The 27819-nt window shown below is 41.2% G+C and overlaps 1 protein-coding gene across 3 annotated transcripts in view; it reads right to left on the bottom strand.

The window, feature by feature from the left end:
* IQGAP1 (IQ motif containing GTPase activating protein 1) overlaps positions 1-27819 on the bottom strand; it is a 76417-nt gene that overhangs the window by 16328 nt on the left and 32270 nt on the right. For all 3 annotated transcript variants that reach the window (XM_076348249.1, XM_076348251.1, XM_076348250.1), the window contains 21 exons: positions 27548-27615; positions 26365-26478; positions 25790-25968; positions 25025-25115; positions 24376-24539; positions 17261-17345; positions 15972-16135; positions 15433-15593; positions 14788-14912; positions 11035-11198; positions 8170-8260; positions 6554-6721; positions 6033-6175; positions 5518-5688; positions 4308-4391; positions 4138-4209; positions 3977-4046; positions 3328-3536; positions 2186-2341; positions 1863-2026; positions 456-680 (listed from right to left, as the gene is read on the bottom strand). In XM_076348249.1, coding sequence (XP_076204364.1) covers positions 456-680; positions 1863-2026; positions 2186-2341; positions 3328-3536; positions 3977-4046; positions 4138-4209; positions 4308-4391; positions 5518-5688; positions 6033-6175; positions 6554-6721; positions 8170-8260; positions 11035-11198; positions 14788-14912; positions 15433-15593; positions 15972-16135; positions 17261-17345; positions 24376-24539; positions 25025-25115; positions 25790-25968; positions 26365-26478; positions 27548-27615 — 2868 coding nt within the window. The remainder of the gene's footprint in view (positions 1-455; positions 681-1862; positions 2027-2185; positions 2342-3327; positions 3537-3976; positions 4047-4137; positions 4210-4307; positions 4392-5517; positions 5689-6032; positions 6176-6553; positions 6722-8169; positions 8261-11034; positions 11199-14787; positions 14913-15432; positions 15594-15971; positions 16136-17260; positions 17346-24375; positions 24540-25024; positions 25116-25789; positions 25969-26364; positions 26479-27547; positions 27616-27819) is intronic.

Raw genomic sequence — 27819 nt, 5'->3', positions numbered from 1 at the left:
AGAAAGATGTTAGGACTAAAAGAACTGCAGTGTCATGCTTCTCCTCCAGCAAAAGGTTTTGTTGGCTTGCAAATAGTACCTAAGTTTGCACAGGCTATATATGACATGAACAGAGACTGACACGGAACCGATTCCCAAATACTTTTTCTTACCACCACACCAATTCCTTTATGTTAGAGGGCATCTCATAGTAATTATCAAGTCAACATAGGCAAACACCAAAGAGCTTTTCTTCTTCCACCTCTTAATGAGATTCCCTTTCAATACCCTCAGTACCATTGCCAGAACATGATCTTTAGAACTCTCGGATGAAAGCCATCTTGAGGAGATGGAAAAGCCGGTATCAGTTGGACAGATGCATGCAGTGAAGCTAAGGATGGTTTGGAATGATTAACTGAGCAGTGCAAAGCAGCCGAGCAATGTTTAGAAAAACACAGTAGTAACAGTTCCCATACCTGGCCTCGCCAGTTTGAGACTCCATCTGGTTAACCCAAGACTTGTAAATATCCACTGGATCAGTTTTGATATTGAGTGATTTGTCATCGATGATTTCCTTCACAACCGGTGCCAGGATCTGCCTCAGGGCATTCTGACCACGGGCACCACGGTTGAAACTCACCACCATTTTAATAACAGTAGGATTCCCAGTCACAATTTCATGTATTTGGTCTACTTTTGATCTGAAGAAGAAAGAACCTATATGAAATACGAGGTATGCGTAATTCTGTCAGCTTTAGATACATTCTCTGCATAAACCAAACTGTTAAAGAGCATCACCCTCACGAAACAGATGATGGATTTGTACTAAAACCTCGATACAGCAATAAACTACAACACTGTGTAAGAACAATACTGGAACATTTCTCAAGACAGATGAGGCAAGAAACTTATGACCTCTGTTTGGGAATTCCAGTACAACTTGCCAGTAGTCATCTTGATGACAATTAACGCAAATCCAACTGTACATTCTATTTGAGAGCACAATTCAAAAATACAAAGGAAACAAAGCATGTTTTATGTAGAGAAGAAAAAGAACAGTAGGTTTCTTCCAGTATTTAAAATAAGAAAACAAGCAAATCGACAACAAAAGCCACTCCTAGTATACCGCTATGTGAAATACAGCGGCAGAGAACGAAGTGTCCTCATTTCCCTGGACTACTATTCCAAGCATGAATTTAAGGGGAAAAAAATCTCTTTTAGAAGTTGTTATTTGTTTCAGGGCATATACCATCTTCATGCTTAAAAAGCGTTCCAAAGAATGCTTAAAGAGTAGTTCCTCAAAAATTTTATTGCACATTCTTCTTCACAGCAAGTTGTGCAGCTCTGCATTGTACAGAACTGAAGTCATGTGACACCGAGCTCCTAAGGCCCAACCGATCAAACAAAACATGCCTGAGGACAGCCAGAGTCCCTAACACTGACAGTAAATAGAAATGCCAAACAATAAAACCTCTCTGTTTCAGCCTCCTCATCAGCTTTTGGAAATCCAGAGACCTTAGTGTTAGCTCTCTCCCTGGCTTGTAAAGCCTGAGTTTGCAGTTTGTTGGAAGTGTTTATAACCAGACACTGGAGAACTGAGATTAGACTGAATTTTAGGATGACTTTGCGTCAGATTAAAAGTAGCTGCTGTGTTGAGCAGTGAAATCTTGACGGAAGTAAAAAGCCCTCATCTTCAGTGGAGACACTCGGCTCTTCCTTTATAGACTACGTTAAGAACAGATATGAAATGGGAAGAGGACAATGAAGGGGACAGTTTAGCATTATCTGCATATTAGCCTGAGACATAACGTGAAAACTGCCTCAATTCGAGAAATTGCCAAAACCGATTCAACAGCAAGAATGTGCTGTATGCTGCCACGTACTTGATCTCTTCCTGCAATGCTGTTTGGAAAAGCCGCAACAACAGGTATTCCTCTCTTTGATTGGATGCATAGTTATACAGCGTGAAGATGACAGAATCCATGAACTTTGTGGATTTGTTTTGAGGCATCTGAAAAATCAGCTTGGCCAAGTAGGTTGGGTTAGTCTACAACAACAAGAAAAATTATTTAGTGTGCATGTCCACACAGGCCAGTGTTGCTAAGAAATACGGTGGCTCAAAACTACAGTGCATAAGCAAAGACTGTGCCAAGACATATAAGCCTCTATGACAGGAGGTTACCAAGCAGCGTTAGAAGCTGCTTACCTGAAGTAAGTAGAACAGATGCTGATAGGCTTCCAGCTTTTCTCTCTTCTCTTTGCTCAAAGCTTTCAAACCTCCCCGTTGTTTGTTCAGCATCATCATGTCAGAGAGCTGTTCCTTGTTCTTCTTAGTAAGTTTTTTGCTATGAGAAACAACATCCTGGAAAGAAAGAATAGGGACAGATTCCACTCTAAACTCTAAGTATTTTATAACAGGCAGCATTGGAAAACAGTTCCATCCGAGAGCCCACTTCTCTTGTACGTGGAAAGGCAGGGTCCTTCACTATTAAATTGAAGCATTGTTTGCTATGGCAGTAATTTCTCTGACTGGAAGTACATATTCTGCTTTGTCCCTGACTTCCTGAATTTGTCCGAAACCCTGGAAGGGTTAGTCGCTCTTGGCAGCAATTATTATCAGAGCTGGTACCATCCTGAAGATGCCTGAAAATGTTTTCCTTTTTAAATTTGGCTTAAAACCTAAAAATCCTGTTTCATACTCAGCTAGCTAGCTACCTCTACATACTTGGACAGCAATGGCCCAAAAGCTGCAGCCTCCTTCCGAGATCAATTTTACTACCCCAATTGAGATTTTACACTGGGAGGAGCCTAGTGTCATGCCATCCAGGACCAAATGAAAAGCTGACCAGAACTTCAGCTTGAAGAACAGGCAATGCTGTATCAGCAAGAGCTTTTTTTTTTGTGAAGTTAATCACGTCAGCCAAGTGATAGAGGGGGCCTCCTTTAACCAACAAACACCAAGTGGCACGAGCATGTCTCCTGCCTCCGAAATCACCCCCCTCGCTGCACGCCTGTGGTGTGTCACTTGTTTAACCACAAAGGAGCAATGAAACAGAATTCTCAAAGCCTTCAAACACACAATCTGTTGCATTCATTAGGTCAAGATAGTCTGGTGATTGTCTTTTTTAGCTTCAGGTCTTGTTTCTTCTCCTCCTACAGTTTTCTTTCTAGGGATACATACTAGATTAGTGGAATGGAGTAAGAACACACCGGGAGTAAAATCTGCAAGTCTGGGGCAATGTTTTCCACTGGGCCTGAGCAACTGACATCCAAGGCCAGGAGCTCTCCATGTTAACTACCACTGGGCTCAGTTAACTGTAGTTGGTCTCCCATCAGCACGTTTCCTACCTGCAATGTAATTTTGTTTTTCACTAGCAGCCCAATTTTGATGTCCATGAGATTGAGGTCATTTTCCAGTTGCTGATTGGATCGGATCAAGGTTACAACTTCCTCACGCAGCTTCATTAGCTCAAGCTCCTCCTGAAAATCTTGGTCACTCTGATCGAGCAAGTGGACAAATTTCCGAACCACAGCCATAGGTGGGTTTTCAGCATTAACTAAAAATAGGCAAGAAAACATCAGGGAACAGGAAACAGAAGTAAATATATGCCTTATCTATGTTTAAACAGCACATCAAGGAGCAGCCAGAATAAAATTAGCATCACCATGTCTAAACAGCTTCTGACATTTTGAATTTCTTGTTTTGAGTAAGTCATGAGAGAAGCAAACAGTAAAGAACAAAGTCAATATCAGCCTAGGGTAGTGCACACCGCCAAAGTTAACTGCAAAGCTACAGTTCTATTTTTCCCTGCAGCAAAAGCAACAGCTGGAATCAAGTTTTCCTTCAGCCTCAAGAACTACCTACTCTCCGCACTGCCCTATCAACTTCATCCCAATTGTTCTTCAAAACTGTCTCGATGTTATAGATCCCACTAGTAACATCCCTTGCAAATAGAGATTCAAAGCACATCAGTTTTATCCTCATAGCAATACTTACTGAGGGTTTTGTAGTCTTCTCGCGCTTTGTTTGCTCGGATAAAGGCTTGAATTTTTATAACATCATTTATCTAGGATTAAAAAGATAATAAGCACTTGACCTCATTCTGGAAAGAGTACAAAAGTCAGGTACTGAATTCATTTAACAAGATAGCCTCTTACGTGGTTTCTGAAATACTGCAGACGATCTCTGTAACGTCTTCTGGCTTGATACATCCTGGTCATTGACTGAATCTATAGAAGGGTAATCAAAACGCTCAGATAAAAACCTTTCCCATGAAGTTCACTACCCAAAAGGTTTACCAAAAAAGTCAGCAGGGAGCTTTCACTACCTTCACTACTTGGTCCTTTTGTGCTCGCAGGTAATCCAAACGGATTTGATATGCCTTCCTCTGCTTGTAGCCACGCCACTGGGACTGAAAACAGAAAACAGGCACGCTGACCTTACTTTCCTAATTAAAGAGAAGTAATTACAAATCCGAGCTTCTTTCTGCTCCTCAGCTTCTGCCTTCCCTTTTGGCTAAGTAAAATGTGAGGGAGACGTGCTTACCTTATCAAGAGATAATACAGTGTGAAGCATTAACTATTTCACCAACTGTAATCATGAAAGACTTGAAATTACCCCATGAAGAGCCTGGGCCTTCTGAAGCACAGTTAGAGATCAAAGATATAGCTAAACAGTCAAGATGACAGAAACTGTTTTACATGAGGATCACGTTAGATGCTGCTGCTAGCGAGAACAGTGATGTAACATTATAAGCCTTCAGAGCAGACTCAGTCCTACTGATACTTGCAACAGAAGTTAGGCAAGGGGTTGGACTACACTTAAACAGAGAGAGTGTTATTTTATTGAGCTGGGAGTGGTTTTGGGGGTGTTTTGTTTTGTTTTTTTTTTCAAATACACACGCAGAGCACGTGCTACTTAGGCAGAAACAACCACACATACACTACTCAAATAATAAAGTGGTAATAGGGTGCAAAGCAGCTATTTCATCTGCACACATTTCAGTTACAACACCAGAGAAAAGATTTTTTTCATTGTTCTCCTGTAAATGCACCCAACCTCATGCTGAATTATCACACCATCTCTTTCAGGCCCTCAATCTTCTACATCCCTGGACAAAGTTGAAGAGAAGAAGAATCTTACTCAGTAATACTGAAAACCACGTGTTTCTCTTCAATTCATGAGGAATCACAGTAGTAATTCATCACACGGCATTATCGCCATAAAGACATATGACACACTTCATATTGCCCTATTCCCAAAACACTGAATCTGATAATAAAATGATAGGTAAAGCTTCCTCAAATAAGTTTTTCCCTCTCCAATTCTGCCTGAGAAGACTTTATTGATTATATATGACATGGAAAAGTAAATAATATACTAAAACTCTTTGGGAGAAGGAAATGCCTTTAGATAATTTGCAAAATGAGGTGAAGACAATTGTGTGCTCTAACTGTTTGAATTGAACAAAAACTGTCAATAAGCTTGCAAACAACTGCAGAGTACAAGTTTCAAATATAATTAAAAGATATCATTACCTGAATGCAAGTGATTGCTGGGACTTGTTTCTTCAAAAAATTCATTCTTGAGTTGAATTCCTGGCGAACAAGATATCCTCGACAGCAAGCCTGAAGTTTTGTAATCAGGTTCTCATTGGCCAGCCACAACTGCTCTCGGTTGTATGCCGCAGTGACTCCAGATATGGTGCTCTGGATTAACGTTATGGTAGGAAGAAGAGCCAGAAAAAGAGAATGGAGATACAAGAAACAGGATGTTACATCAGCTTTCCGTATTGTGCTTATGAGAAACTTCCAAGTTGCCTTTCAATAAACAGCAACACCATGGTCCTGTACCCTTCTACCAATAGGATGAATTTTTCTGAAATGGGACAAGGAGTTTTGACACACACAATCTGATGATGCCCAGTGAAATATATGAGTTACTAAGCTTGTTAACATGACTATGGTGTTGAAGCTCTAAGAGAGCTGCATTAAGGACGGGAATGATAGGAACATCAACTTTTCAGAGAAAGAGCATGTGTTATCTACCCTACCTGTATCTCCTCCCGTGACAGCTGTGTGTCATTTTGCACAAATTCCGTTGGTTCATCCCATCCTCCCTCTTTGGTCCGCAGGTTATGATAATAATGATAGCCTCCTCTCACCCAGTGTTTCACCCATTCACTGCCATTGCTCCCTGTGAGCAGAAACTGCAGTGTAAGTCTCAAAAACAGGCAAGTATCTTATCTTTCCCGCATACAAATGTTACAACTAGGAAATCCACGTATACAGATGCTCCTTCCCCCAAGAAAGAGAAGGAATGTTTCTGAGTCCCTAATGACCTCATACGAGAACTACCTAAACACAACATATTCTACAAGTGGAGAGCATTCTATTATTCACTTTTTTAAACAAAAACAAAAAAACCCAAAAAAACAACCTGAGTTCACAAAGAATCCACAATTGCCACCTGTAACACAAGACTTCTCCCCAGAGGCTTTTTTACCTCTGGTCCCGATTCCACATGCAATAATCTTGAATTTATTTCACTAACAGTTAGCTACTTGAGGTTCACCTGCTGCCATTTTTCTTCTCTTGACTTCTGACAGCTCTCGCTGGTATGTCTCAGCACACTCTGGAGTGACTCCGTATAGCCCAACATCTGGCGAACGCAAGGCACTCAGGGTCTGGCTAACATCGCCACGGTCTACTGCTTCATTAATGGCCAGAATTCCTAAAGAGACTTTGGAACACAAGGAAGCAGGTTATCTTGGCATTCGGGGGCTCAGTGACTCAAAGCAAACTCAGAACAACAGACTGGAGCAAGGCAACATGAACACACACTTACAGTTGGTGTGTGTGCATATACACACAAATATTTAAGTGTATATAAATACAAAGTATAAATAAAAACAATCAGACAACTTGCAATATAGAGGCCTCTTCAGTACGGAGTGTCCAACCATAGGTGGTACTGCACATAATTTGTGTGCCCTGAGTCCCAGTATGGTGCTGATTTACCACCAATATTTCTCAACAACACACAATGTTTTAGCTCTACTCTGACATCTGTTTTAGTTAAGGCAGTTTCTTCTGGCAGAGGCAGTCATAACTCAAAAAGGGCCTTTTCAACTAGTACCATCCATCCATGGCTGTCTCGAATCACCTCCCTGTCCTCCGTGTGCCTTAGCATAGCTTCCAGGAGGATCTGTTCCATGATCTTCCCAGGCACAGAGGTGAGACTGACTGGCCTGTAGTTCCCTGGGTCCTCCTTTTTTCCCCTTCTTAAAAATGGGGGTTATGTTTCCCCTTTTCCAGTCAGTGGGAACTTCAGACTGCCACGACTTCTCAAATACGATGGATAGTGGCTTAGCAACTTCATCCGCCAGTTCCTTCAGGACCCGCGAATGGATCTCATCGGGTCCCATGGACTTGTGCACCTTCAGGTGCCTTAGATGGTCTCGAACCTGATGTTCTCCCACAGTGGGCGGCTCTTCATTCTCCCAGTCCCCACCTTTGCCTTCTGCAGCATGGGTGGTGAGGCTCGAGCACTTGCCAGTGAAGACAGAGGCAAAAAAGTCATTGAGTACCTCCGCCTTCTCCGTGTCCCAGGTAACCAGGTCTCCTGTTTCGTTCTGGAGAGGGCCCATATTTTCCCTTGTCTTCCTTTTATCCCCAATGTACCTACAGAATCTTTTCTTGTTGCCCTTGACGTCCCTGGCCAGATTTAATTCTATCAGGGCTTTAGCTTTCCTAACCTGATCCCTGGCTGCTCGGACAATTTCTTAATAGAACCGAGACAAGACAACAGTATGCCACACAAACAAAAGGTAATACGCACTGGAAAACACCATTTAAATTGTGCACGTGAACACTCTCATACATAATTATCCACCCACAGACACACAATTAGTTGCAAATTAAACAGTTTGATAGAGATTTGCCCAATGAGGTAACATGGTCACATGCAAAACTGGAAAAATGGCATATCCCCCAAAAAGATAAGAAATTTAATATTTGAAGAATCTGACATTCAATCTTCAAAGAAAAATTACTACACCAGAAGCACATAAGTGCATTTGATTTCCTTTGCCATGTTTACATGAGATTTCTAGCTCCCAACCTTTCCTTAAGTAACCAGTATTTGGTTGATAATGGGAATTAATCACAATATTGTGCGACAATACTTACATCTCTCAGACTCCTCTGTGTCCTTGTTAGCCCTATGAATCCCATCCTGAATTTCATCTAGCCAAAGTACAGCTGTTTCATCCTTTGTGTCCTGAAGAGAATACAATAAGAAAAATATACACAGCGTGAAGAAGAAAGCATCACTGTTTTTGCAAAGTAAAATAACCCATACTCAACAATAGCCAGTATAGTAGTTTTCCATATCAGAAGGAATAAGAAGCATTTCAGTCTTTCTAATTGACTCCAACATGAGGACATCATGTGCATTTGTGACTAGCAGAGACTACTATGGCATTACCAGACTCAATACCTCCTCCCAGTCAAAAACTCTTTTCAGGAAACAGAACAAAGAAGAAATTCTGTCAATGGGAATCACACTGATAAGCAAAGAGAACACAAGGCCAGGGACTCGGTACCAGTTAGTCCTAAAGCCGTACTTGCTAAGAGGACATTACTTTCCAGGAACACAAGTTAGTTCCTCGACAGAACATGGCTACAAAGAGTTCTTAGAACAAAAAGCTGCTGATGCACGTCTGTGTGCAGAAGCTAAAAACTCTTGGGTAACTAATGCCACATCAGGCTGTTCTTGTCCCTGTCCACAAAAGTTCACAAGCCTGTACAAACTAGCAACCCAAAAAGCATTGTACATATTGTGGCTGGGTGTACACGCACAACAGTCAAAGCCATGTTTTAAGTCTTTGTTTTAACAGATTGCTCGTCAAGGAGCAGTGATCACACAGTATCCTGTATTTTGGCTGGGATTTGAAGAAATCTAATCAACTAGTGTCACATGCAGAAATTTGAGAAGAGGAAAGAGACAAGTGTTTAGCAAGTCCCAAAATATACATAAAGAACAATGCTCCAGCAGTTGCCAAGCACAGCTTCTCCCCACCCACTGTTGCTTCCTGTAGGTAACTACTGAAAGAAATACTGAGACGCAACTGCCACCCCTCTGACAGCTCTCGTCATACAAACAGAACACAGGAAACATTTACTTCTGGTATGGAATAATAATCATACTGCACAAAAGAGCCACTATTTACAAGAGCTTTAGGGCCAGGCTGAAAATGAACATTTCCTTACATGCCCTCCACATTTTTCCCACTGTTTTGGCGGGTCTGAAACTGACATGCTTAATGATATTTCATTCAAGAGACTAACATGTCTTTCACAGGCAGATTTCATCTGAAAGCCCAGATAGTCCCACAAGAGTACCAGCAACAGCGAAATTCCTGTCCAGGCAGTGGGGAAGAATAATCAAAGAAACAACTTCCTCTACTGTAGTCTCTACCAGCAGAAGTCAACCCAAAGACTACCAAAACCATCCCGTGCTTTTCTATGGATTTACTGTTGCAGGCTTTCCAGAAGGTGCACACAGTGTAACATACTACAGCATCTACTGTTTTTCTCTCTCTACTCATCACATGCAAAATATGCATCACACGGCACTCCCCATTCACATAAGCAACTGAACAACATCTTGGGGTGAACTACAATCCCTCTCAGCCCCAAGGTACAGAAATCACTAGTTGGTAAGTAACAGTTGACTTCAGATAGTGACTATTTTCCCCACAATGTTACTTTATGATATAGTCTTTCAATTTCTGAAATTACTGTCATGCTGCTGGGAGGAGCCTTAAACTGAACATATGCCTAAATAAGGTAATTTCACGCCAACTGAAGTTACCAGCACAGCCTGGCACAAGCTTAAGTACACACTAAAAAGAGTTCATTATTTCATTCTGACTCAGCGGGAGGAAATGCTTCAGCACAAAATGGGTTCCCGAGGAACATTAACCCTTTCAGGGCCCTTGGGGAAGCTGCTCAATGATTTTCATCAGAAATGCGTACAGTTTTCAGCTATTGCCATCACGTGGGTTTACCTTTAGTCAAAAAAAACCCCAAACACCCCCCCCCCCCCCCCCCCCCGCAGTGTTCAACACAATCTAGATCTTAGTCTCTATGCAAAATTCTGCATTGGTATTAGAGTGATGAGCTCCACAGCAGAAAAAAACCCCAGACAAACCACTTCCAAGCCAGTGAAAGCAGACATCTGCTACTTCTTTGTGAATAGATGAGGAAAAAAATAAATCAGTATCCCATCCACACTACTCAAAAATCAGCCGCGTACAGACACATGCACTCTCATCCTCTTTCCTAAACCCGTAAGTGAGACTTGCTCTTCCTCTCCCCATCTTCACCTTCACATTTAGTCAGTTAGTGAAAGCTGCAACTATGTACAAGTAGGTAGAATTCCTTGGCTAATAAGACAGACAACTACCACTCAAAAAATCATTAGCAATAAAAGTGTCACCAGGTGAACAACAGGCATCGGTATATATTTTGCTAGTAGCATGTATTTTGCTTAATTTCTTTTTTCTAATTTATCACTTAACAGATTTTTCCACTTTCAGAAACTTTCTTTTTGCCATATATAACTATGCCTATGACTACATTTAACAAAGAACACTAAAAAAAAAAACAAAAACCCTTAAGCTTGCAGGAAACTTACATTCAGAAGTTCAGAACTTCTAGAATGAACATGGTCTCCTTGTGAAAACAGATGAGGCATACTATTTCTCCACAAACAAGATATATATCTCATTCTGGACCCGGGATTAGCTGTAGCAAGCCATCTCATGCAGTTACTAGCCTTGTACCCATCTCTGTAGTTCATGAAGATTCATATGGTCTGGCTCCAAATCTCTTCAGTATAGAAGGATCCAAACTGACTGGGTAAGATCAGTTGATGGTATGCAGAATGCCCAGAGCTCCACTTCCAGTTTTGATTCCTGGCTTTTAGGACCAGTAATAAGCCCACTACATAGGTGTAAAAGTTTGAGAGGTGCATTTAATTGCACTCACCTGTGCTTTCTCTCTCTTGGCTCGAAGTAGTGTATCCTGGTAATGCTGTGCTACCTTTGGGGCTACACCCTCCAATTTTGCTGCAGGAATCTGTAAGGCTTGAATAGTCTTTTTGGTGTCCCCTTCATCCAGAGCTTCATTGATAAGACCAATTGCCAAAATCCCTAGGAAGGAAGGCGTAGGGGGAGAAATACAAAGTTCCATTTTTGGTCAACAATAATCATAAACATTGCTTCAGAAGAAATTGCAGTTAGTCCTTCCTAAACCAGGTATCGGCTGAGAACTGCAATAATTTTAACAGAAAACATTATTTACTAGTAAAGAAAGCAAGACTGTTTCTCCACCTTAAAGCAGTCATAATGCCTGGGAACTGCAATTAAAAAAAAAAAAAAAATCACTCAGGGAGACCACATGCTGCGACAGAATTGAGTCCTCAGACGTCCAAGCTCAGAACACTAGAAGAGAATTATCAAAGCCCAAATGGCCAGAGTTCATAGGTTACAGTTTTCCAAGATTCTGGCTTCTCTAGAAAGAAATCTTCACATGAAGCTAAAGATTTGCATAGAATACCATTTAAAAATACAGTAACTTCATATTTTAGAAAACTCTTCTATTAAACCTATGTAGTCTTAGCTGTATTATCAGAGGTGTGGGATACTATTCAAGTACAGTAAAATTTACCATTCCGCTAAATAAAAATAAACAAAAATAAGTATCTTATAGTTAGCTAAATGTGAACAGAGTCTACATCATACATGCCCTACCTACAGCAACCATCTCCTGCGAATCACAAAATAACTTAAGTTGAGATGGACCCTAGAGGTCATCTGATTCAATTCCCTGCTTAACGCAGGATCAATTCAAATCATGGTTTGATCACTGCAGAACAAAGAGATCTTTCAGACAAAAGAAAATAAGGAACTCAGTGCGGGGATTTCCAACTCTGGTTAATGTATCCAAAGATTGTGACTTTTTCTTCTACGCAGGAAAGAGAATCACAAACCAAAAGTTTGTATGAAAAACAGAACATCTTAGGGAAGAGGTGGTATTTGGATGGAGTAGAGATTAGGGAAAAATATATGTTGAGGACACTGCAAGAACCAGGATCACTAAAATGATGGCATGGTTTCTGTCAAAGAGCAGATATTATAACTGCTGAAGTCATTATTTGACTTAGGAAAGGGCACAGAATGTAAGTAGTAATTCTCTCTGATTAGTTTGCTAATATGGGCATGACAAGACTACTCCATGGAACAGCAATATGTTACAGCTCCTCACTAGAAAGCATTTTTTAATTTGAAACTATTTACAAGGATAGTGGAAATGAAAAATACATGCTTGTTCGCCTTGAGCACCTTCTCAGACTAATTTAACTTATTCATAGACAGGAGATAAAAAGTGTCCTTGCATAAAGGCATATATGAAGCAGACCAAAGAATTAAGAAATTCCCCGTGAGAACAGCTTATTCATCACAGGATTTTCTGCACCTTTTTTTACAGGATAAGGAGTGTTACAGGAAACAGGGTGTTGGAACTTTTAGCCTTTTGCTGTGACCTCTTACATAGAAAAGATACTATGAAACTAGCATCTTGGTGGGTTCACTGCACCGGTGTGGGTCTGTGTTTGTGTGGTTTCAACAGATCTGCTCAGGTGACCCAAACAGGAAACCCTGTGTCTATTTGGAGATCCAGGAAACAAGTCAATCAAGATAGCAGGCTCTTAAATTAAAATTCAACCCTCTCTAGAGTATAAAGTCTTTTCAAGGTGAAACACAACTCATCAACCACGCAACAAGAAGCGGCAGAAGACACCTGTTTGTCTCAGTGTACAATAAAAACTTTATCATCACCTCCACATTTGTGACAAATCTCTCCCCTCCTACAATGTAAGGCTTTGAGCTAAATACTACAAAGATGGCTTGAAAGTAAATGTCATGCTACTAGCATATACAGGAGGTTTTCAGTACTGGTCATAACCAAAAATTATGGTCCCTTAATGAAACTGAAAAAAAATTAATAGAAAATTAATCCACCTGATACAGAACCTCACAAGGATCTACCTAAGAATAAGTTTGCTTAATTGTGCTATTTTCAAGGAGTCCTCTATCTCCACTCTGGATTTTAAGTCAACTAATACTGTCTTAAAGAAAGGAGAATTACTCCTATTTTCTGTTTTGCTGAAGTTTTCATCATTATGCTCAATCCCAGTCTTTTATCACTGCTAAAAGACACTTATTAACATAAACACTACTAAAAAAGAGAAATTAAAAAAATGCAGAACTAGAAGCAGCATAGAAGTTAGGTTAACACCCATTCACATTTCTCAGCTTGCATCAGGAATTTTTTCCTTCACGAGTATTCAAGTTTTGGTACTCGCAGTTGCTGCATACACTTACAACTTCTATGGGGTTTTTTGCATATTTTCCAATCGGGGATTTTTTTTGCACTTTACCAATTTTTCGTATTAAAAGGCAGCAGCTGTGCAGGCAAATTCTTCTTCTACTGGTCAGAAGGTCGGTTATCAGTCATTTCAGCTTTTATAGATAGTGGTTTTAACAACTAGTGGTCATACACAGTGTCAAAACAGAAAATAAAAGCTTCTAATTTCCTGATGGAACTAACTGTAAACAAAGCAATTAACCTCTTGAAAGATCAGCACTTTCCGTATCAACTCTAATTTGAGATTTGGGTCCCAATATCTGGAACTGAGAATGTGAATGGCATCAAACTGATGAGATAATTAAATGTTCTTTGAAAAAAGAAAAATCTGTATCAAATATTTTAAGTAAAAACATTTGAATATGTAACTGTTGAACAGACAGCATTTCAGAATAAACTTTTTTGGGCATCTCTGTTGATTTATCACTGAATCAAAGTAACTGCAAAATCCTATTTCTTTGATGCAGTATTTGCACTACTGATCTTCAAAGCAGCTGTAATTTGGAATTAGTGTTAATATGGCCAGGAGTTAAAGGGCTGAGAATAAGACATGGAAATAAACTCATCTCTCTGTTGTTCATTCAAGCTCCTCATCCACTGTAGAAATGCTGACAGATCATTACATCTGAGTGTCATCAACACAAAGATGGGTAGCTTATCTTGCATTTGCAGGTCAGATTACCCACAGATAAAGAGTAGAGGGGGACCCTGGACAGAGTCGGTGGAACTTCCACTAAATACTGGAAAGGTAAAAAGGCCAAAGCACATTCAAAAGAAGGACTAAACGGGAGAAGAGGAAAACCTGATCAGGGCAGAGATTGCAGCCAAAGAGAGAACGAGACTTCAAGAAAAGTAATTTCTACTGAACGCAGCAAATTAGGAAGGAGGATGGAGTACTCCAAGACTGGGCTACAATTAACTCAGACATTTTGGTAATAATAGTTTTTGTTAAATTTGAGGGTTTGAAGCAAAATTAGAAAAGATTCTAGACTAATCCTAGACACTGATGGCAGACAATGCATTTTGTTATCCAAAAAGGGTTCAAATTTGCATTGGAAGGATTAATGAACTGTTTGGAGATACTGATTTCAATACCACAAACACTCCTGACTGCCTGATCTCTCCATCAACAGTCCTGCTATCAAGCCTTTTATATTGCAGACCACCAAGTCTTGCTCACAACTAAGATCCTCCTAGATATCTAATGTATGACACAACAAGTCAATCAATAACTTTTTGTATTGACATGCACCTAATTTTAGCACTCTTTATGAGCTAGGATCAGTCTAGCATGAATCAAGCAGAAAAACTTACTTTCATGTTCTTCATGCACAACTACGTTCACACGATCGACACATGACTGGATATCATTCCATGTGATAAATTCATTTCCTTCTGCACGTGTTTGAGCTTTCAGCTTCATCAAATCATCAACATATCTGTCAAAGAACAAAACCCAGAACCAACAAACATCACATCACAAGAAGCTGGCCAGGGAACACACAACACAGCATGAGAATTGTACATAAAGTGGAAGAGGTAACATGAGGGTTGAAACTGGAACGAATATGAGAAGGGGGAAGAAGAGAAAGAGGTAAGGTTGCGTGCAGAATGGTCAGCCCAAACATGAAATAATTGACAAAAGCATTAAAACACCGAATGAGGGTCCAGGGCAAAGAACACAGCGGGTGAGCTGGCGTAGTATTAGTGACAACCTAATGGTACCACAACACAGCTTTAACGTGAAATCCGCAAGAAAGTGTTGAGAGACAGCACAGAAATCAGACCACTAAGAAAGAGTAATCACAAAAACAAGATGCAAGAGCCAACGGAGATGAAATCAATGCGGTAATAAATAACGTAGAAAGAACGTAAAGTATAAGAGGGGGAAAAAAAGATTCAAAAAGTCACAGAATATAAGCAACATCAAGGGCAGACATGATTCCTTGAAATATCCACCTCTGAGAGTTCTCATCCTCAATGTTTGTAAGCCCTGTGACAGGACTGCTCAGTTGTTTCCACACTGTATTCACATCCCCTGAATCCAAAGCCCTATTAATCAGGGCCACAGAAGACAGCATCTCTACAGCAACAGATAATTCTGGATGGGTGAGGTTACCCTGCGTACAAAGAGGACAACAAATTAATTCTACTCACTCTTCACAAACTATTGCTGCACATAGAACACAGAATAGAATATATGTCTGTCAGAACAGACATGTAACAAAGCAAAGGGACAACCTTTATGACATAGAAGTAGAAAGATGAGTATCATAAACAAAGCTAGATCACTAAGTAAGAGATTAAAGCAGAATCTTACAGGGCCAAGTAGCTCAAGATTCAGGGATTAAACTTCACATCAGAACAGACTGAACACCAAAGCAGTTCTATGAAGACTCAAGACAGGTTTGTTCCAGAGAACACATTTAACAAAACAGACAAGGTAGACCCGGTGATCCATACCAACTTCCAGAAATAAGAGAGAACGTGGTACTTACTTCAGGGCTCTGTTGCTGCAAGGTGGCCAGCTCTCTTTGGTAAAGATCTGCAGCAAATACGTAAACCTCTGGTAACTGGGCCTCTGGATTCATCATTTCTGCCACAGTCTTCTCAGCATCGCCCATTCGAATTGCAGAATTAATTTTGGCTACTGCTGCCAGCCCTAGAAGTTCAAAGGGGTAGCATGAAGAATGAGGAAGGCAGACAGTTGAGTCCCCAGTAATAAGAGCACTTTTATTCTACTCAGTAATCAGATACCTAACAAGAAAAAGAGTAATTCCCTTAGCTACAGGAAATGAGTGAAGCTTCCTGATCCATACTTCCCCAGTTAGTCTTCCATTATTGCAGACAACTAAAATACATAATGCCTTCTTTAAAATAAAGCTCATGTTTAAAACCAGTTCACCTTTTCACCTGGTTATCAAAGGACTGTTTCAGCATTTCAGTCTTCCGATAGTAAGAAGCCTCATAATTGCAAATTTTTGGATGGATGAGTAGTAACAACTTTTTCTTCTGTCTACATCTATCCTACATCTATCCTGCTCAAGGCAGTAACAGGCACTCTATAGTTGGCTAACTTTAAAATAGCGCAAGTAGGTAAACAAATGCCAAGCTCCATGCTGAACAAGTAAGGTACTTCGAAGGTAGCCTCCTAGTTATTAGGCATTCACTATTTTCCTCTTGTATTCTAAACCCTCTCTCCCCACATCTCTAGTAGTCTCCTTTCTACCTATTACAAATTGAACTAATTGCTCCTGCACAGCCAGAACTGAACATTCTTGAGCTCTGCATGGTGTCAGAAGCATCAATCAAAAAACAAGCAGCCATCGTGATCTGCATTTTATTTGCTACCTGAAAATTAGAAACAGTTAAAGGTTCTGTAGCTCAAACCAAGCAAGATTTATGTCAATGGTCAGCAGGTAATCAGCTTTCACACCTCACGGAGCAATCCAGATTTCCTTCACAGATCCATAGCACAAAAACTCATACAAGCATTCTAGAAAAAGAGGTTATTTAAGGTGGACACAAAAGTTCCATGTTTCTTAATATTTCAAATTATATGCTGTTATCTCCAGCAGTATTGTAAGAGCTGGATAAAAGACACTACAAATAATCACGGCAACCATCTCTCTTTAATGTTCTTAGCAGCCGTGAAGTAGTTAAAGAACATTTATAACAGTTTGAGAGAGACCTCATGTATCCCCACATAGACCCAAATATTGTCCTGTCTTGTCCTTTTGATCACATCCATGGTCACTTTGCTGCAATAATTTCTGCTGATCCTTACTTTGCTGATATTGTTGTGCTGCCCTGTTAGCAGCATCCACTCCCAACTGCAACTCTTCTTTCTGCAGAGGACCTGTAAGGCCAGCCTGAGGAAAAAAAAAAGAAACCAGGAGGGTGAAACAATGTCTTCATTATTCACTTCAAATAGCTCAATAAAAATTAAAAAACTCAGCTTTTCCTTAAAACACTGTAATGCCGCATAGCTTCTGCAAATAAAGAATGCCACATACGCGAGGAAGACAGGAATTACTCACGAGATTCTCAGTATATACGCTGAAAGACCAAATGTGTACAACCTGATCCTTTTTACAGTATTAGAAGTATAGTTCCATGAACACAGCAATTAAAGGCAAGACCCAGCTCCCAAAGTTATAACACTTTTAAGACAAAGGGGACAATTTTATGGGAAAAGACTACCTGTACACGAGCTGCGTGCTGGAGTGAAATTAGTACTTGTGTAGTTTGCCATGAAGCGACATATACTAATTAATGCTCCATTTTACCTCTGAGCAACGGAAGAGTTAGTAGAACAACAAAAATGGACAACATGCAGTTTTGGCTTTTATGTACATGCTTCTTGGACTATATGGTACCACATGAATATAAATAGAAAATAAGACTGAGTGACTGTGGAGCAGGAGGGCTTGAATAACTTGGGTAGTAGCCATACAGGTCATGACCTTTCGTATAGTTCACACAGTAAAGATGATAATTCTCCAAAAGCACCAACAGACCACATTTATGTAACAAGACCTTTCAATTACATTCTGGAAGAACGTGCAATATGACTTTGCAGTTTAGGAAACAGCTGAACTTGTTTTTTTGTGGCTACTAAAAAACATGGTAAAAATCTTTCCAGTTCTATTTCATCCCTAGAGACACCTTTGGACAACTATAGAGAGTTTCTGCCACACCAAAGCTTGGTAGGACTTTTTAAAAAGCCCCCACTTTTCCTATTTTATCTTAATTGTAGGTCCCAAGAAACATAGCTTATGAAGATCTTTCTTCAGAGATAAGCAACAAATCTTCTAAATAGCAACAGCTGCGGGGCTAAGTCTGTGCTGAGAAGTCCTCATACCCTGACAGAAGGGTGTACAGCAATACACACATCCTTCAGCTCCATCATTCATGCAGAATCCCAGGTAAGGAACAGTCACAAAGTATAGCACTACACTGGCTGATGGAAAGAGTATCCCAAAACAGCACATTCACTGTAAGGAATTATTCTCTAAGGACCATTGTTTAGCTATTGACCAAACAAATCTTGCATCACACACAAAGAGAAAACAAACACCACCACCCCCAACAACAAAACAATCAAGAGTGGCTCTGAATTACTGCTGTATGCCTTTCAGATTGAGGGATCCTTCTGAACACAGAAAAGCAGCACTCCAGCAGAAAAAGCTGTAACAGTCTACAAAAGAAAGATATTATATACCTATCTCTCTCTCCCCCCCTCCCTCAACATATATTGATGCAGATGGATTTTGAGGGGGTTCAGGGAAGAGGACATATTAAGTTAGTAGAAATGTAGGTCCTAATGAGCTCTACGCAGAGGCTGTCCAAAGTGGGAGAATATATCAGGTCCCATGAGACAGGTACAGTCACACAGCCAGGCAGCTCCCACTGCAACTGCATTCAGTCCTGCTCCATAATAAATTATATAGCAATTGAGGAGTTGAATGAGCTGTGCTGAAGCCTGACAAGAAAAGGATAAGAACCCTGTTTGAAAGCTGCTTCATAGTTAGGTACTACAACTGAGTCCCAGAAACTTTAAGGCAGAGAGTTTCTTCAGCCCTAGAAAGGCTTAAGTTCTAAGCGAGACTGCTTAAAATCACAGAATCACAGAATAGTCGATGGTAGAAGGAATCTCTGGAAATAGTCTAGTCCAGACCCCTGCTCTAGAGCAGGTTGCCCAGGACCTCTACAGAAAAGGACCTGAGGGTCATGGTGGACACCAAGTTGAACATGAGCGAGCAAAGTGCCCTGGCAGCAAAGAGGGCTAATGGTAGCATAGGCTGCATTAGGAGGAGCATTGCCAGCAGGTCGAGGGAGGTGATCCTTCCCCCCTATTCAGCACCGGTGAGGCCACACCTGCAGTACTGTGTCCAGTTCTGGGCTCCCCAGCACGAGAGAGACACAGACATACTGCAGAGAGTTGAAGGAAGGGTCACCGAGATCATTAATGGACTAGAGCACCTCTCCTATGAAGAAAGGCTGAGAGAGCTGGGACTGTTCAGCCTAGAGAAGAGAAGGCTCCAGGGGAACCTCAGCAATGTGTGTAACTATCTGAAGGGAGAGTGCAAAGAAGATGAAGCCAGGCTCCTTTCAGTGGTGCCCCACGACAGGACAAGAGGCAACTGGCACAAACTGAACCACAGGAGGGTCCCTCTGAACATCAGGAAACACTTTATTTACTGTGAGGGTGACTGAGGAGTGGCACAAGTTGCCCAGAGAGGTTGTGGAGTCAAAAGCCATCTGGACATGATCCTGGGCAACCAGCTGTAAGGGGCCCCGTTGTGGGGCCCTGCGTGTTGGACAAGACAAGCTAACCCGAGAGATCCCTTCTAGGCTCAACCATTCTGTGATTCTAACTGTGTTCAGTTGAGCTTTGAGTATATCCAAGGATAGAGACTCCACAAGCTCTCTGGTCAACTTGTTCCAATGTTTGATCACCCTCGGTAAAAAAAGTTTTTTCTTATGCTTAAATAGAATTTCCTGAATTTCAGCTTGTGCCCATTGCATTTTATACTGTCACTGTGCACCACTGAAAAGCATCTGGCTCATTCTTCTTTATTCCCTTCCCATCAGTTATTTGAGAGCCTTCTTTTCCCAAGGCTCAGTAATCCCAGCTTTCTCAGCCTCTCCTAACATGTCAGATGCCCTTAATCGGTTTCTCAGCGCTCACTAGACTTGCTGCAATATGTCCACGTCTCTTGTCCTGCAGAGCCTCAGAACTGGGTACAGTACTCCAGCTGTGGTCTTCACCAGCATCAAGTAGAGGGGGAAGGATCACCTCCTTCAGCCTGCTGACAATGTTCTTCCTAATGCATCCCAGGACACTGCTGGCTTTCTCTGCCACAAGGGTATAATCCTGGCTCTTGGTCAAGTCATTGTCCACCGGGACCCCATATCCTTCTTTGCAAAGCTGCCTTCTGGCCAATCCATCCCCAGTCTGTAGTTGTGCATGAAGTTAGTCCTCCCCCAGGTACAGGGCTTAGCATTTGTCTTTGTTGAATTTCATGAGGTTCTTAATGGCCTATTTCTCCAGCCCGTTGAGGTCCCTCTGAACAGCAGCACAACCATCTGGTGTATTGACTGCTCCTCCCTGTTTTGTATCATCTGCAAATTTACAAAGAGTACAGTTTGTCCCATTTTATAGGTCATTAGTGAGGATGTTAAATAGTATTGGCCCCAGTACCAGTACTTGGGGTACACCACTAGTGACTGGCCTCCAGCTGGACATCATGCTGCTGATCACAACCCTTTGAGCCTGGCAGTTCAGCTAGTTTTCAGTCTACCTTGCTGTCCACTTACTTAGCCCATGCCTCAGCAGTTTGTCTGAGGATATTATGGGATACAGTGTCAAAAGCCTTGCTGAAGTCAAGATAAACATCCATTGCTTTCTTCTCATCCACCAAGCCAGTCATCTCATTGTAGAAGGCTGTTAGATTGGTCAAGCATGATTTCCCCTTCAAAAATCAACACTGACCGCTCCTAGCCACTTTCCTGTCCTTCATATATTTGGTAATTGTTTCCAGGATTATTTGCTCCATCATCCTCCCAGAGACTGAGGTGAGACTGACAGACCTATAATTCCCTATATCTCCTTCTTGCCCTTCTTCAAGATAGGAGTGACATTCACTCTCTAGTCCTCAGGAACCTCCCCCGACCTCCCTCAACTTTTAGAGACTGCCTAGAGTAGCCTCACAATCACACAGGCCAGCTCCCTCAGCACTTGCGAATGCAGCCCACCAGCTCCCTTGTCCAAGTTGTTTAAATGGTCGCTAACTTGATCCTCCTCTACTGAGGGGTAAGTCTTCCTTGTTCCGTACTTTCCCACTGGTCTCAGAGGCCTGAGATTCCCAAGGGAAAAATCTTACCAGTAAAGTAAGAGGCAAAGAAGGTATTCAGTACCACAGCCTTTGTGTTCCCTGTCATCTGCTCCCCTGCCCCATTCAACAGCAGCCGCAAATTTTCCCTAGCCTTCCTTTTGCTGCTGATATATCTATGTAGAAGTCATTCTCATCGCCCTTCAGGTTCACTGTCAGATTCAGGTCCAGTTGGGCTTAGGCTTTCTTAACCCCACCCTACATGCTCAGAGAGCATCTCTATATTCCTCCCGAGTCACCTGACCCTGCTTCCATCCACCTCTTGTATGCTTCCTTTTTCTGTCTGAGCTTTGTGGGAAGTTCTTCAGTTCATCCATGAAGGCCTCCTGCCACTTTTGCCTGACTTCTGCTCATCAGGATAGGCCATTCTCAAGCTTGGAGGAGGTGATCCTTGGAAAGTCAATGAGCTCTCCTGGACCTCTCTTCCAGGACCGTAGTCCACGGGATTCTTCCAAACAGCTCCACAAACAGATCTTCAGGCTCTCCTGAAGGCCAGGGCTGTGATCCCACTTTTTACCTAGTTCTCTCCTCTCAAGATCCTCAACTCTATCATCACACTGTCTCATGGTCACTGCACCCAAGGCTGCCCCTGACCTTCCCATCTCCAACCACTTCTTCCTTGTCTGTATTAGGTCCAGGAAAGGACCTTCCCTCATCAACTCCTCAGTTACATATGCCAAGAAGTTATCACCAGCATACTCCAGAAATGTCCTGGAATGCTTGTGCCCTGCTGTGTTGCCCTTACAGCAGATTAGGTAGTTCAAGTCACCCAGGAGGACTGAGGCCCGTGAACACAAGGCATCTTCCACTTGTCTGAAGAAGGCCTCATCTACTTCTTCTGCCTGATCAGGCAGTCTGCAGCAGATACCCACCACAATGTCTTACACATTGGTCTGCCTGCTAATCCTGACCCATAAGCTCTCAACTTGTTTATCATACAGCTCAAGGCAGAGCACCATGCATTCCAGCTGCTCTCTCACACAAATGACTACTTCCCCTCATTGCCACCCTGGCCAGTCCTTCCTAACAGACCTGTATCCAACTCATGGCAGCACTCCAGTTCTGGTAGCTATCCCACCACATCCCTGTGATCCCAGTGACATCACAGCTCTGCCACTACACACAGACCTCTAATGCCCCCTGTTCATTCCCCACCCTGCACGCATTAGTGTACAGGCACTTCGGAGAGGCACCCGGTCACGTTGACTTCCCAGGAAAAGGGTAAGAGATTCCCTTATAACACTGCTCTCGTCACTTCTGTACATGTGCTAGAGGTAGGTCCCCTTCAGCCTTGTCTCTCATCCACGTCGCTCTACACCCTTTGCTTGCCAACCCAGCCGACCACTTCCTCACTTGGAGACATGATCACCCTGCCCTGTTGATTCCTGTGAAAGATTAGACCAGATACCTCCAACAATTTGGGAACAAACATGGTATGGGGTTTGATTACCACCTTCATTCTGTAGCGTACTGCATAAGAAAGGTCAGCCCAGAAGCTTGGCGTTTGCTGACTTAACAGAAAACTAAAAGGGCAGTTTTGTGAGCAAAGCGGTGTGAATGGCATTCTGAGGCTCGCTTCAGGTTTGTCAGCACTGAGAACACACTCTGATTTGTCCTCATGCCTTTAACTGCTGTCATTAAATATGCTGAACGATGCAATATTCAGCTAAGCAGTGGCTTACAACAGTGAATTACGTATGATTACTTGGTGCCTGACAGTGAGTGTTTCCCACCTGCCAGCTTTGGCGATTTAAGACATACTATCAATGAGGTCTGCTCCAGTACCTGATGATTTAACAGTGGTAAGATTTAAAAGCCTTATGATAATGCATAGCTACCCTCTCCAAAAATAAACAGAAACGCAAACCTGACATTTATTCAGGACCTCAATTTAAACTGCCAGGCCTTACTACAGATTCAGCTCTCTGACTTCTTGTCATATACTACTTCTACACCAAACTGTGGTTCAAAGGCCCTAAGAACAAATATGTTTCTTCAGCTTCTTACTGTAATTATGCAGTCTGAACTTTTCTAGGTCTTTCTACACTCCCTACAGTGCAAAAGCCATCTCATCTCCTCCTCCTTGACAGGTCTTCCAGCAGGTGCTGTTGGGTCATGTCATTGCATTTTCTACCTATGACATACAAGCACCTATGCATCCACCAAGGTCTAGTTTGTTGTAACTGTGTAACTGACTTGTCTGCATTTTTTCTGGATCCAAATGCATGCAGTATCTTACTCGTCTACCTTGCTGCAGCTTTTAAAAAAATCATTCATTGAAGAGATGCAATAGTAACCACCATCTTTGTATCAGCATATTTTTTCCCTATTAACATATATGACATTGTGATAATTGAGACAATGCTGGTTTTAAAAACTATTCTGTGTATTTTATGAGCAGCATACATAAGCAGCCTGCAAATAAAATCCACTGAAGAGTTGGCTTGAAATGAGAAACTGAGGTTAACCTTAGTTATAGAATCATAGAATCGTTTAGGTTGGAAAAGACCTTTAAGATAATCGAGTCCAACCATAAACCTAATGCTGCCAAGTCCACCACTAAACCATGTCCCTAAGCACCACATCTACAAATGGTGTATGGTGGGATTCTCCACAGTGAAAGTAGCATATGCTTATCTGATCAGTATTTATAAAACACAAATATCCACATTATTTGGGCACTAACAATAGTAAAATGAGAGGGAAGATGCATCTATATTATAATAGTTCTGTACACACACGAGTTAGTATTTTAGGGTTTGGTGAAAGTATTTTAATTATATATACATACATACAAGCATTATATTGGCCTTTCATATGCAGAGACGAATACTAAACGATAGCTATGCTTACTGTATGCTTCTGTCTCTTAGCATTAACTTTTTCAAACCAACACTAAACTGTAATGCAGGTATATAGCAAGTGATTAGTATACAGTGGTATGGTGAAAGGCGGGGGCGGGGGGAAAACCTCATGAATCAGGGTAATCTAGACTTTTCCATACCTCTTGTTTCTGTTGTCTATCACTCAAAAACTGCTTGAAATACCAGTCACAATTTTCTCGTAGCAATCCTCGGAGTCCCAGGGATGGTGTTGCCAAAGCTTCATACAGTGCTAATGCGTCTCCTCGTTCCAAAGCTAGGCCAATCTTTGATATGGCTGCATGTGCTAGCAACAGTAAAGCAGAGTTTTGAGAGAAACATTAAACGAGGAAGTCCCATGGTTTATATAACCCACTGCTCAGAAATAAATACTTTTAGACCTGATGGATAGCAAGTTAGGTATGTAATCTGAATAGAAGACTTCCAAAGTCAATTGCAAAGTATTACTTGAAAAAGGGGCTGAAGGTTGGAAATAGCATGCGTTACTCAAGATGAAGAATTGGGAGGGGGGCAGGGCGGGCAGCAACACAGACAATCCATTTCCTAAAGGAAGGGCAACAGAAGTCAAAATGAATTCAGCTTACAACTACGTACTAAAAATGAGTAAAAAACCCCAAAAACCCACAACCCCAAAAAGCACCACCAAAAAACCCCACAAAAACAGGGGAGCTGCCTTCCACTTTTGTCAACATTACAGAAAGCGAGGAGGAACACAGGTATCGTTTTTAAGTACTCTTTTAATTAAGACTATTACTTTAGCATGATACCTACTGTTCACTTTATTGATGTTTCCCTGAATCTCAGCTTGAGTCAGAAGTTCTTCATACACATCTCTCTCTCTCTCTGAATTTTCTGAGGCAATCTGAAGATGAAATAAAAATTAATCAGTGTTTCTACAGCTTCCTTTGCCCTCATAGATCTTCTAATTGAAAAGGTCAGGGAGGATAACTGTGTATCTATATAGAGCTGTGATAGATCACAGATAGGCTACCTCTACACATGCTAAAAGCAGCCCTAGAAGTAAATACATATAAAGTAAGTATACTCACACTCTGATACAAACAGCCTAGAAACACCTTATTTCAGTGTAATGTCTCTATATGACCACACAATAGAGCTCCACAACATAGAAAGCAGTACACATAGCTAGGCATTTGACATACAGCATTCTAAAACAACATTGACTCCTTCTGAGAGGATCGGTTTTGCTCATCATTTCATTGTTAGGAAAACATATCTATATTGTATGAAAATAGAGGCATAGCATTCCCAACATACAAAGGCTGACATGAATTCTGTATCTATGCGGCCCGTATTTCAGACAGCTAAGCAGAGTAACACAGCTAACTGCTGCCTGTCTTCTACAATAAGACGACAGGTTACTGGGGAACATACTAGAATACCACCAGGAGTAAATCCACCTAACACTCTACATACAGGACTGTAACACACATTCTGTGAATTCCCCACAGTTTACACTGCAATACAAAATTGCAATGCATGCAAATAGATGGTTTGAAAGAAGAATTGATCTACCCTATTTTTAGCATTCTCCATCTTGTCTTGCTTTGCTCTGTAGAGTGTGTCTTGGTAAGTGGATTCCAGTTGATCATCAAGATTTATTAGCATGGCATTAGGGTTCTTCATTGCCATAAGAGTGTCAGCTGGAACCTGATGGTCGATTGCTTCATTAATGGCAATGACAGCAGCATGTACTGAAAAACAAGTCACAGTCTGCCAGTTAGTCCCAAACACAACAGCTCTGTTAAAAATTGAAAACTTAACTGGAAAGAGCAGAATTATCTGGAAATTAACTGGAAAGCAAAAGAATTATCAAAGTACCTCTCATTCCATCATGGCTTTGTGTTCTTGACAAAAAATAGCAGCCTACTTCCCTAGTACGATACTCTAGCTAGTCAAATCATCATGTTCCAGAAAGAAAAGAAAAAAAAATACACAAGGGAAAGAAAACCCTCTCCCCAGTCTTTCAAAAGGCTTATCAAAAGGACTGTACCGTCTTACAACAGGGGGCATTAAAACCAACACTTAAAAAAAAAGTCTAATCTGCTGATTTGAATAATCATATAAAACGAAACTCCATTTTTCCTTACATGCTGCTTCATCCACAGAAAGTTCATTTGCAAGAATTCCTCCAATCTTGCTGAAGGCAGGCATCTGAATACCATACTTCTCCAGTTCAAGCCTCATATTACTGATTTCCTCCTCTGAAACATACATAAAAACAGTGTTACGCAGGCTTAAACACATTAGGAATCAGCACTGCTATACCAACTGCTGCTACAAAAAAATTTAGGATAACTACACTAAATTACAACTACTGTTTAAATAATACTTTGAATATAACTCAGTAAGTGAAACAAAATAAATGAAAACTGATAGATATTTTACATGCTTTCCTAAAATCTACATTTCTCCCAGACACTCATATGGGAATATTCTGTAGTCTTTCTCACTAGAAAACAACACATGACTTTCATGAGGAGCTGGAAACAGACTCCATCATTCTGAGGTGCCTCAACTACTGCTGCCAACAGGTCAGGAAAATGCACAGGCAGTATTTTAGCATTCTTTTTTCCCCACAGAGAGACTGTGGTGAGAAGAGTGAATGGAGGATATTGAGAGAGGCTGTTGCTAAATACCATACAACTCAAAGAGAGTTGATAGTTTATCATTTTATAGGTACAATCAACAACTGTTTTGCAGGAAAATAAAGTTTATACACCTTTTAAATCAGATGTGCGCCCTCAGGCAGGAACCTCACTAATGCAAAACACAGAATTTGACACTTTTGCAAAAATCAAGGAACTGAAACCTTGAGGAGGCATGTGGACATGAGACTTGGTGCTGGAATCTCCTGCAGCAGATCAGCTGGAAAACTCTTCTTCAGCTGATGGCACCTCTACTTTAAACTGTCAAGGGAGGTCAGAGCTGTTTAACAAGTTCCAAACTGAAACCTCTCCCAAGGGGATGGAGGCAAGGTTTAAGGATCTTACAACAGTGGCAAAAAAGTTAAGGGGCTGTTATTTGCGAAAGTAATGATTAGCGAACTGATGGCTATTTAACAGCCTGGCTCAGAAGCACCCAAATCAAACTTTTTTCTTAAATTACTGGAACTCCTCACAGCCATTAATTTTGAATTTAATTTGCATTTAAGATATCAACAATAACAATCCTTTAATTGATCTATACAATGTCTAGTAGAGTATGAGATAAAGGCAGCTCACATATCAGCACTTTTAGCACCTTTTTTTTTTTTTTTTTTTTTTTAAATACCTGTGAAGTCCACCTTCCCATATAAATCCTGAATCTGGGGGGCAAGACCCAGTTTGAACAGGTACAGGCTAGAAAAGAAAATAAGCAAATAATTAGAACTAGTAATTTTTCCTTGTGGTTCTGACAATGACACAGATAAATTTAGGAGATATAGATTCAAGGAGCCACTCAAGTAAGCCAACGTAACAGCTCATAATCACCAAGAGGGTGAGCTGACTCCTCTCTTCCCCCCTCAGCAGCACATAACTGGTCCACCACTCTGAAGTCTTCAC

This window comes from Aptenodytes patagonicus, chromosome 10 (genome assembly GCF_965638725.1).
Source record: "Aptenodytes patagonicus chromosome 10, bAptPat1.pri.cur, whole genome shotgun sequence".
NCBI lineage: Eukaryota > Metazoa > Chordata > Aves > Sphenisciformes > Spheniscidae > Aptenodytes > Aptenodytes patagonicus.
Note: the sequence above shows the minus strand (reverse complement) of the source record. Positions and strands in the feature narration are given on the sequence as shown.